Genomic DNA, 12,017 nt, shown 5'->3' with positions numbered 1-12,017 from the left:
AAGGTAATTAAAGTGAGATTAGTACTTAAACATTCCATGTCAGCTTATGTGCTGTTTGTTTTTATTGTTTGCAGAGGGAAGAGGTCTCACGTTCCTCACACGATTGTGACCTTAGTTGAAATTCAGGAAACAAATTATTAGCTGTTAAGACTGGTGATAAACCATTATCGCATGAAAATACTTCAGCGAGCCACCTGTTTGCTCCTAATGAGAACTGGCAGTTATACTGCCCAGACACTGCAACAACGTTGAGATGCTCTCTGACACCGCATTGTTTCTTTCCTACAGTAAACGATTGGAACAGGCTGGGAGACCTTATTTCTTTGCTTTTGTGTACCTAAGCACTAAGCTAACAGTCTGTGCTTAAGAGGTTTTGCTGATGCCCCGCAGCTTTTAGCAAAGCCCTAGGCTACAGCTAAGAAGCCTGACGGGTCAGTGGTGCTTTCAAGGGGCTCCTGAGGGCTGGGGACTGTCATGTGTCACATTACCACCTCCTTACACCTGGCAGAGGAGAAAACCAGCGCCCTTACCCAAAGCACGGAAGGGGGGCGGCACCGCCTTCTCCCCTCTGAGAGAGGGTGGAGGCGCTGTCCGGCGGGGCATGACGCCGAGCCTCCCCCGGCTTTCTGCTTTTCCCAGCGGGAGGATACGGGTGTCAGCTGCCCATGCCCGGGGCAGTACACGCCTGGGAAGCTGTCGTCGCCCGCCCCGGCCGTGATCCTCCGTGCAGCCGCCCGGCCGAGCCCCGCCATCAGCGCCCCCCTCCGGCCACAAAATGGCCGTCCGCCCCTGAGGTAAATCCCAATTTGCCGCTCGGCCTGCCCTCTGCCAATCAGAAGGCGGAGCCCGGCGGGCGCGCGCGCTGATTGGAGGGAGCGGCCGTCGGTCAGTGGGGAAGGGCGGGGAGAAGGAAAGGGAAAAGGCCGCTGTCGGGGGGGCAGACAAAATGGCGGCTGCGGAGACGGAGGAGGAGGCGGAGGGGAGGTAGCGGCCCTCCGCAGCCCGGCCCCGGCGAGGGGGGTGCCGCAGCACGAAGGATGGGAGCGGCGGGCTGAGGGGGGCTCCCTGGGCCTGCTGAGAGGGGAAGGTGCCGGCTGCGAGTCGGTGTCGCAACCTCCGGGCTTGCCCCGGGGCGCCGCAGCGTGTGTGTGTTTGCTTCCAGAGAATGCCCGAAAGGGGAGGCGAGGCGCCGCCTGAGGGAGCTGGATGTGGCCGACAAGTTCTCCCGCTTGCCGCTGCCCAAAGCCTCGGTGCTGCTGCCGCTGGTGGTGCGGGCCGGGCGGCTGTGCTTGCTGCTCACCATGCGGGCCCCGCAGGTGTGTGTCCGTGCTCTGCCCTCCCTGTAGGTGGAAGGCACCCATGGGTGCCCTGGGGACAGCCCCCGGTCGGTGGGGTGGTAGCAGATGGCTTCCAGGTCAGAAAAAGAGGGGGTTATGCTGTTTGTTGTGGCTTAAGTGAGAAAACTGAATGGTACGTGGTTCTTAACAATGCGACTTTTGAATCTGCATTTAATATTTAATTAATAGTAATAAATAATATTTGATAGTACTCTCTTCTTTTAGATAGGAAAGGCAGCACTTTGTGTCTCCCATCACTCTTTTGCCAGCATTTTATCTTTAAAAGCCCTCTTGGTGTTTTGATTTTTGCTGAAAATTTGATGCTTTTGGTCATGCATAGAGAATTTAAAACCCTAATAGTTACAGTTGCTTAGTTGATTTAAAAAATGTTGTAAATGGGCTTTTTTCTGGCCTTTGATGAACAAACCCATTAATAGAATGTATGTAAAGGTATGGTATTTAAGTATGTATGTTCTTTTAACTTGTGTTAACAACTTGACGAGTGAAATTGATTCATCTGTCAATCTCTTTTGCAAGCAAGATGAAAAACATTCAAAACTTTCAAGTATTCTGAAAGTATAGCACGAACTACATGATGCTATGCGAATGAGTGTATATGTATTTCTTATAGTAAGAGTTTGTTGTTTAGTTGCGTATAGGCCTAACGTGAGCAAAAATAAACATTTTTCTGTGTAGCTCTTGATAAGGCACACTTCTTCTGATCTTCATGAGACTTACCACCCTATCTAGCACTTTGGGGATGCTAAATCAAGCATAAGGTGATTCTGTAGTAGGAATCATTGCAGATCCGCAAGGTGAAACAAACTGGTTACATTTAACGGTAGTACTCTTTTAAATTCTAGCTGAGAAGATCACCGGGGGAAGTGTGTTTCCCAGGAGGTAAAAGTGAAGAAAATGATAAAGATGAAATTGATACTGCTCTCCGAGAAGCCAAGGAAGAAGTGGGACTCCCGCCAGAGAAGGTGGAAGTCATCTGTAGGCTTGTGCCTGGAATCGATAAAGTAAGCAATAAGCTGTGTAAGTCAGCATGTCGTTGGAAAGTAAGCTTAGGGTACTTTGCTTTTGTAAGGTTGATAATGATCTTTTCAAACCTGTAACTAAATAACTGCTGCTGCTTAAAGTATACAGCCTTTGTAGCCAGCAGAGGAGGGGAAGAGATTTTTCTCTCTGTTTGGCATTTGTCAGGTCATGTTTGCTCCTATGTGGACTCCAAACGTGAATACCAGAAGGACATTGGTAAACTGGTGAGAGCCTAGCAAAGAGCAATGGAGATGCTAAAAGGGGCTGGAGCAAATAGAATAGGAAGAAAGGCCGAGAGAAGTGGGTTTGCTCAGCTTCAAGTTGGTGGTGAATCCAGTTGCTGTCTCTAACAGTTATAGAGATGATCCTAGAGTCGTCTTGAGACAATGGACACAAGGAGCAACAAATGACATTTAAATTAGATGAAAAGAAAACATTGTTCACTATGAGGTTATCCAAACACTGGAACAGATTGCCCTCATAGGCTCTATAATCTCTGTTTTAGGAGATATGTCTTAGGGCCTTGTCTGGATGAGTTCTGCTAAGCTGCTTGATATAACATCAAAACTATCTGGTTCAACATCCTCCTCAAAGCAGGATTAATTTAGGCTGAAAGGGACCTTTTCAGGTTATGTAGCCTGTGATTCTGTATTGTATGGAAATCTAGCAAGGAGACTTCTATTCTGCAGGTGCCACTGGAATATAAGTCATTGTAAATGAACAGGTTGCCCATTTCAGTAGCAATATTCAGTGTTGGTGGAATCAGTTTTCTGGTAGTGCAGAGCAGATATTGTTTCAAAAGACTTCATTTTTGTTCTCCAGGTAAGTTTCTCTTTATAGCTTCAATTTAGCCACTTGAGGGGCTAAATTGCATTCCAGTTAAAAATGTTTCATAGGTTTCCTGCGCTCATTTTGTAATATTTGAAACTTTTTAAAATAAAGAACTTTTGCTTGGTACATACTGAGTGTGTTTTCTGTTGTGTGTTTTTTTGTTGTTGTTCTTTCAGATGAATTACTTGGTAACACCAGTTGTAGGATTTATAGAGGATACATTCCAGGCCACTCCTAATCCAGATGAAGTGAGTGATGTTTTTGTCATGCCATTGGAGTATTTCATCAAGCCCTTAAATTACGTGACCTTGCCTTATAAAACCTCATCTGGTTACTTAACCTGGATGCACTGCTTTACATATCATGACCATGAACGCAATAAGTCATTCAAGATATGGGGACTAACTGCACATTTTGCTGTATTTCTTGCCCTTGTGGTTTTTAGAACAAAACCTACCTTTGAGGTTGATTATGATCTTGACAACTTAATTTCATCTGCTGAGAGTAAGTTTATGAATTTATATGCATCTTTAAATGAAAAGAAGAAGAGTAATCTATGACAAACTGGTGTGACAATTAATCTGTACTGAAGGAGGAAAAGGGGTTTGGTTTATTCTCTTTGTATCTGTTATGTGATTGAATTTCACATTTGCACTTATGCTGAATTGGGAACATAGTAAAGTTTATTTTTAAATAGAATTCTTAAGTTGTCAAACCCTAACTAGATTCATATAATTGTATCTGTTTTAGAATTGTCAAATGTGCACAGTATTTTTAATGGACTTGGCATACAGATTCGAAAGGTCTAGTTTAATTACTGCCTTTGCCTGTGATCCAAGACTGACTTTCTATGTTTTGTTCTTCTAGTTAATGAGATAACACTATTTTTTTAATTTGTCTGTGTGAATTAAAATATAAAAACTCTGGTATCTGTCTGTCTATTACTGTGTGATGTACTACATATGGGTAACAACTCATACAGTCTTGTTTGGTATCTTTACAAGGAAGTGATACAAAATCACTTACAAAATGCATAATAAAACTTTAAAGAGTGGCAGGTGCTTTCATAATTTATTTGGTTTGGTTGGGGTTGTGGAGGTAAGGAGAAGATTTAATGAACTCAATATTTTTCAAGGAAGTTTTCTGGGCTATGAAAAGCTTAGTATACAGACAACAGTACTGAACTTTCTTCCACAGCATCCAGTTACCATCGTTCACTCAGCTACTAGAAGGCAGTTGTCTTAAGGAGAAAAGAGTGGCATTCAGTACTCATGAAAACTAAAATGCTCATCTGTAGTTGAATCTTTACTAGTAACCCCGGCAGTTTCAGATGGGTAGTGTTTTTTGCACTGTGAATCTTTGTTTCCTCATTGCTAGTGAACTAAAAGCTTATTTGTGGTGGTCATGATACTGTTGATAAAGGGTTAAGTTTTTAAAAGCACAAGTGGTTTTGGCTGGATTTGAGATGTAGTTTGGAAATAAACGGGTTACCAGTCTTTATTACATGCTGATCTTTGACTAACGGGTGAAATCGCTGGAGAAGTAGTAGCCATACTTAGGAAGAACGTTATTTATTTATTTATTTATTTCTCACTATAGTGAATTTCACTTGTGAAATTGTGTAAACATTTTAAAAAAAAAAGTTCATCATTATTTGTACCCTCAGTGTTTTCTCTCATTGCTAGTATATGCAGGAAAAGTAACTAATTAAAATAAGAACATTGTTAATTAAAATGGAGCAAGTTAATTGGACCTTTGCTTATTAAACAAAACAGGTACCAAGAGATGTAATTACTAAATTACCATCCTCCTCTGTTCCCAGCAGACTTTTTATTTAATCTCCCATGGCACAGAAATTGTACTAATGGTACAAATTCAGACCTGATTTTTTTCTCTTTCCTGAAACATTAATGAAACATTGTGTGGAACTATAAGGGCAAGAACAATAGTTACAGCTGTTAGGACTTCCAGCAAATGGAAGTCCTCTTGATATTTAGTATCAGATCAACCATTTGAGCTAATTGAAAAAAGAGCTTGTAGAGGTCCACACAACCAAACATCCTTGAGTGATTTGCAGGAAAGCCAGTGGGGTCTCATGCTTTATGTTTTTGCCTCCTACGTAATTTTACTGACATTAATTTTGAAATTTGGGAAGTTCTTAATTATAAAATACAATTGATTCCTTAGAGACCCATCTGGCATTTGAGTGCCCAAAAAACTCCCCAAAAAGAATAGAAGGAAGTTAAACTGATAGTTATTACAACTGCAATTCCTCAAGTCACCCTTCGTCTAATGGGAGATTTTTTTCTTGGGCACTCTTTGTATAATATTCTGCCGCAGTTCTTGAAGCAGAAATGAGAGGGTGACTCTGCAACCCTTGTAACTAATCCATGTCCTATTCATACCCTCTTTCCTTTAAGAGGTGGAGAGTGGAGAGTGTCCGAAGTTGAGCATCATAAAGTCTGTGATTCAGGCATTTCTCAAGATATTACCTCTCAAGTATGAAAGAACTGAAAGTATGTCTCTCTTCCTCATCCTGGCTGAGTGCTCAGTGTAGCTGAATACCACGTTAAAGGGCTGTTGCATCTACTGTGCACCGAATGTTTATAAGGGAGAGTATGACTGCTTAGTGAGAGATCAAACTAATGAAAACGTGGATTCTCTGGGGAGATCAATCTTTCATGGGGCCTGGGGCTGCAGGAAAGATGTACAAACTGAAAAGGGAGAAGGTCTAGTAAATACATTGTTCTGAGAATTTCCTAGTAGAAAATGCTCTACTCTGCTTTGAAATGGTTCACAACCCAGGGCAATTAATTCTCCATTGTATTATAAACAAAATTTTAAGCACCTTGAAAAGCAGGGCCTTTATTTTTCTGTACACCAAGTGCCTTGCAGTTCCACACTGCGATGTTAGAATGCTTAAGTTCCCTTTCAAATCTACCTTTATATCATGTAATAAAGCACTTTTCAAGAGCTCTGTGTCCCATTGTTCTGTATAACTGGTCTTGTAATATAGCTGAAAATTATTAAAACAGATACGTATCTACTTCTATTTTGAATGTAGTGTTTAAAGGACTCCTTCATTTTGAATTACTGATTGCAAATGCATTTGTCTTGTTTAAGTATGGTATGTTAATATAGCTTCCAATCTAAAAAGGTGTTTTATATGTATATATTTACTCTCTGTGCTTATTCTCATAAGCAAATAACTAAGGTCATTGCTCAATTGAAAAAAAAGATGTTAAAAATATATTCCAGAGCACACTCTCTAATTATGCATAAGTAATGCTAGCATGACAGTAAAATGAGTGCAAAGGCTTGTATCAGAACAAGAAAATTACTGATTAAAAAAACCCCAAAAAACTAAAAATAAGTAGATGCAGTTTAATGAGTTGTTAGTCATTCTTTTAGTTGATATGCAGTGATTCAGCATTTAACATTTCTATATAAGTTTGAGTGCTCAAATAATCAGACTTTTGATATGACTTCTATGTGAACATTTAACATTTATATATACTTGATATGTAAATTGGTATTTAACAGTTACAACCATAATGAAGAACTTCTAATCTAAATGACTTAAGGGATAAAATACATATATTAGGTTACATTACTTCTGTGTGGAGAAAAACAAAATGTTTGAGAAGTTCAGTGCATGCAGTTTAATTAAAATGCCTGTTATATACATTGCTAGAGTTCATACCTGGTTAAGGCCGTTACACTTAGATGCGAATATAACTATTAAAGAAAGATTACTTATATTCAGCGTATGCCTAAGTCATATAAATAGAAACAACAGAAAATCTGGAAATGGTTGTTTTTCAAGAAAAGCTCATGTGAGTGCTTACATGTCAATATCTATGTGAGGTACCTACAGTACTTCTTTTTTTTAGTGGGTTGCCATAGCAATGCAGCTTTCGCAACAGTACATGTTAAACCATCTCCAGTTAGAAAAAAAGAAACAAATAATAGAAAAAAGAGTCATTAGGTAATTCCTTCTTCCCTCTAATCTTATTACTTCCCAAAATCTAATCTAAGAAATGAGAAAGATAGAAAAGGGAATCACATTTGTTCCTGATTCCTTGCTGAAGCTACAATTTTGTAGCCAGAATGTTCACTTAGTGTATGAGATTCTGAGTTTCAACATAAGTTTCTGTATTTTATGGACCAAAATGGACAACTAAATAGTAAAAGGAATGTTCTATGATGATAATTAGACTTACCGTACTGTATGGTTGCCTGTTTCATTGTACTTCGGATTTAGGTTAGGTTTTGTTTGCTTTTCGGAATAAAAAATGTGCTAGGAAGGAAAATATGCATGTGATAATGAAACACTAATGGAGAATAATCATCCTGTTTGTCAGAACCTGATGCAGCAGAACTGGCTAGTGATTGACTAATTTTCTGGGGACACGCTTACCTCTTCTCATCCTGAATTCTGTGATCCTTGAGACTATCCAGTCATGACTTTAGACTGTCCAGCCATAAGTTTATTGACCTATGTCTTTCCAGTCTATTATAAACCACATTTGGACACACGGTATTTAAGATATACCCAAACAATTCATCCTACATCTGCTGCAGTCTTTGTTTGCTAGCACAGCTGCTTTAAAATCTTTGTGTAGCTGTTCCTAATAAAGAGCTGGCATCCCCTTTTATGTCTATAGTAAAATCCAGAACTAAGCAAACGAACACAGGAACTGTTCATCAGAGGAAAGCTAAATTTGTCTTTGAGATCATAATGCTCCTCCAGAGTCCCTGCAAGAGTCTGATACCCAGTTATTGAACTGAATATGAATAATCCTGGACAGAGAACTCTGTATATGTTTGAAGGTTTAAGGATGTAGTGATGTAAATGTATATTCAAACAGATTTGTAACTGAACCAAACACCTGTAGGCTTGACAAGCAGGACATTTAAATAGTGTTGATTTTATTCTTCATTTAAAGAGAGTGAATGAAAGGGTTTTTAGAATTTTAATCACTGCAGATCTGTAGTTGGCATAAATCACAATAATTTCATTGACTTTAGCGCAATTGTACCAAATTGCACGCTCTGAGGCTTTAGTTTGTACAGCATATCTACTTTAACTGATAAAATATAATTGGGATAATATACATTATCTCGTAACTTTCAGTTCATTATTTTCTTTCTTAACACTGGCAGAACAGGTGCTGTCAGCAATTCCACATAAAAAGTTAGTCTTAGATAACCCTGTTTGTTTTGGATGCATTAAAACAGTTGTTTTTAAAATACTAGAGTGCCAATCTAAGTCCAAGAACAACATATTTTTAGATCATGTACTGATTCACAGATGTTTATGGGAAACAAACTGAGTAAAATGAGATTTCTATAGTTCAGTGCCAGGCTTCATTGCTAAAAATGGAAGTTATACAGAATTCGTTATTTTTGACTTTTGGCTACTGACCATTAAATTAGAAATGCAGTAACTGATGAATTGATAACAAATGTAAATAAAGGTTTGCAAAATCTTGGAAAACTGGGAACACTGTTTAACAGAAATGAAGTTATGTTAAACACCTAGTATCAAATTGTTCTTTACTTGAGGAAAAGAAAATAGGTACATGTAGTGGCATACATTCTCTACAATCATCAGGCACGAAAGGGCTAACAAGGCAGCAAATCAGACTGATTGAGACCTTGTATCTGTGAGAACTTGATAACCTGACAAAGCTCTAGAAGGCTGCAAGAAGACCAAGAAGAAAAGATGATTTGGAGGTAAAAGCCCAAGAGCCTGTGACTTAGTAATTCAATCCGGTGAAAGGAAACAGCAAGGGGCTAGTCTAGCTATGATTAGATCTCCCTTCCCGAAAAAGTCCAAAGAATTCGTAAGATGCTAATGGTAGGAAAGTGATGTGTGTCTGGAGAAAAGGGATGAGGGCCAGCATCTCAGCGTACCACCACGAGAGGGTGCCACTTCCCAGGTGCTGCAGAGCAAGCCTGGCTCAGCCTCCGGCCAGCACAGGTAAGCCTCGGTTAGGAGCTGCCATAAAAATCGCCTTAGACTGGCTCTTGGGGCCTGTGGAGCTGCCTGATACAAAGGTACTGAAACGATGTGATTTGAAGCTATTTGGAATGGGACTACATTCGTTTATCTCCTCAGCATCACGACTGAGCACACAACTTCCTTTCTGTATGGCTCACGTTATGACACGTAGAGCAGTGTCAACTCTGTTTACTAAATAATTTTCCCTGAATTTGTTCTAACATGCTAGAAATAACAATACTCTTCCCATTCATTCAAACTGTACATCAATGGCTGAGCTAACATGAAGATACACTATAAGCCTGGTTTCATGCTTTTCTTCCAGACTGAATAGCGGATCTCTAATATCCATAGCCTACCTCATTCACTCTGTCTTTTTATTCCATTATAAGGCTGTTTAGTGAATCCATGGAAATGCATAATTGATTTTCCTAAGCCGTAGAAATGAACAGTGAAGAACACTCTACTAAGAAAAAAGTGTCAAGTGGAAAAATAAAAAAATAAAAATGTTTGGCCTGAAAATTGTCTTCCAAATACATTCCTGTTACATAAAGCTATAATAGTGATTTCAATTATTTGAATTTGCTTTTGTATTCGCTCTAGCTTTGACTAAAAATAACTGATCACCACACTCATTTGTGTACTACATTGCTCTGAAATTAAAAGCATCAGTCAAATATTCTAGTAACACTTTATTGAATAGCATTGTTTGTTAGCTTGTAAACCGAGAAGAATCTATCTTATTTTTAACAAAATACATATAATTATATATTTGATTTGTTTTCTCGTTAGGTTTTGTATATTCTGCCATTAAAACATGACATTTATTTCTTTTTCTATGACTTTGTGAAAAATCACCTCATTTCCAAGCTTGTTTTCTCTCATCTTTTGTTTATTTTGGTTATTAAGGATATAAAACACCACTGGCCTAAACTTTTATAGAAACTTCACAACCAGTTCCACTTTTCAACCTCTAAATCAAATTCTGTTTACAAGCCCTCCTTCTGAAGTTTAACTTCCACTGTGATTGCAGCTTCTTAAGGCCTACATCAGCGTTCAGAGGCCCTGCTTAAGATACAAGCACATTTCTGTTGAGCCAGAACACCGTAGAAGTGTTTGCTCTTGAAGCTTGCTCATAAAGAAATGTTAATTTCAGAAAGCGACTGGCATCGGACGAGTTCCTCAGCTACATCCACAGAGGCAGAAATGCAGCTGTGTACATTCTGTTGGCTATTTTGCACTTGGCAACTGTGCAGCCCACGGCCTGCTTTTTGTAAATATTAAATATTTCATTTACTTATTAAACATTAAGCAGGACAGACAGATGGTTCACGATTTCGTATGGGGGGCCGTCATATGGTTCCTGGAGCTGTATTGAGCTCAGGGTATAAAGACATTTCAGTCACATTTAGGCACTGTGAGTCAGATCTGCAGCTGGTGGAAATCAGTGCAGTTTGAGATACTCATGATTCGTGTACTGTGCGAAGTTGTCCCTTAGAAAGTAGTCATGCTAAATTCTAGCTTTATTCAGTACAAAAAATGTGCTTTGTTCAACAGCTTCAAGTTTTCCTTGCTTTCAGTGAGACTGATCAGATACATAGGACCAGAGCTCTTACTAAATTGGTAATCCAAATCCAAGTGCTTGTCAGAATGAGTCCCATTACACTTGAACAGAAGTCAGTCTTTCAGTGACCTGAGACTAAGAGTCCGGGGCTACCTTGCAAAGGCAGAGGAAGCAGAGGAACACTGAATTCCCTCACACAAACCTGGGCAGAAAAACTCATCCTTTTCACAATTTCTCGTAACATTTCTGAAATTCTTCAGAATAGTTGTCAGTCTTTTATTTCTATTCTACATAATTAAACCTTCTCTGGCCTGAACTCCTTCAGTTTGACACTTTCTATTGACTTTCAGGTGTATATGTCTGAGAACTACAGACTGAATCCTTAGGCTTCAAGCTTTCACAGTAGTACAATGGGATGACACACCTTAAAAAACAGTCATAACATGTCTGTTCTCCTAAAGTGAGTAAGTAATCTTAAGTAAATGCTAACTTTATCCATCATTCTCTGCTTGAATCTGACAGCCCAGAAATGTGATACTGAAATGTTATCTTTTGAGAATATGCTATTTAAGTTTTATGTAGGTTTTTGGAGGTGGGGTTTTGGGGAGGGGGTCTGCTCTTATTCTCTATGTTTTTAAAGCAGAAAGAATATTAGAGGTAGAATTATTTGTTTTTCTAATTAGAAGAACATTCAATTAGAGCAATGCCAGGTAAAATCACAGAGCAACCTTGTTTAAATCTTTACTAGCTAAATCACTAATGAGTTGAGTCAGAAAAAACAATCAAAAAGTGTGTTTAATTTTAGACATGAACCTAGATCCCATTAAAAAAAAAAAAAAAGGCCAAGAAGGACAAAAGTAAGTAGCTTAAATGCTTTCCTGAGAGAGAAGTTATATTATTTAAAATTTCCAGTATCCCATCAGACTCAATATTGAAAAAAACTTACCTCAGTGAAATTTGTGTAATCTGTTCTGCACAAAATAGTGCAAACCACATTAAAGGTCACTTAAGGTTCTTTTTATAATTCATTTTTATAATGTAGTTTAACCAAGGATTTCCCTGGGCTAAATAGGACTTTATCATACATTTGATGCTTCTTCCAGGATCAAAAAATCAGTCTGGGAACTACCAGAATGGGACAGATAGGGAAAAAAAAAAAAAAAGGTGATGGTGCAGAGTCTGTCTGGTGCTTTGCTAAGACTATGGCATGTACCCCTGTGCTTTGCTTTGTTACTTC

At 39.0% G+C, this 12,017-nt stretch overlaps 2 protein-coding genes across 4 annotated transcripts in view; one reads left to right on the top strand and one right to left on the bottom strand.

Annotated features, from left to right (window-relative positions):
- The window catches only part of ADAMTS18 (ADAM metallopeptidase with thrombospondin type 1 motif 18), a 188,539-nt gene extending 187,874 nt beyond the window's left edge, over positions 1-665 (bottom strand). For both annotated transcript variants that reach the window (XM_067004174.1, XM_067004173.1), the window contains exon 1: positions 531-665. The gene's annotated coding sequence lies outside the window, so the exon portion shown is untranslated. The remainder of the gene's footprint in view (positions 1-530) is intronic.
- On the top strand, positions 460-4,263 carry NUDT7 (nudix hydrolase 7). Of its 2 annotated transcripts, none has more exons than XM_048068914.2 (4): positions 460-794; positions 1,163-1,316; positions 2,201-2,359; positions 3,386-4,263. In XM_048068914.2, the coding sequence occupies exons 1-4, from the start codon at positions 475-477 to the stop codon at positions 3,767-3,769; spliced, it is 1,017 nt and encodes a 338-aa protein (XP_047924871.2). In that variant the 5' UTR covers positions 460-474; the 3' UTR covers positions 3,770-4,263. The 2 variants fall into 2 exon arrangements, with proteins under 2 accessions (XP_047924871.2, XP_047924872.2); XM_048068915.2 differs by lacking the exon at positions 460-794 and adding an exon at positions 885-984.
- Positions 4,264-12,017: the final 7,754 nt, after the last annotated feature.

Source organism: Anser cygnoides, chromosome 12, assembly GCF_040182565.1.
Source record: "Anser cygnoides isolate HZ-2024a breed goose chromosome 12, Taihu_goose_T2T_genome, whole genome shotgun sequence".
In the NCBI taxonomy this organism is placed as follows: domain Eukaryota; kingdom Metazoa; phylum Chordata; class Aves; order Anseriformes; family Anatidae; genus Anser; species Anser cygnoides.
Note: the sequence above shows the minus strand (reverse complement) of the source record. Positions and strands in the feature narration are given on the sequence as shown.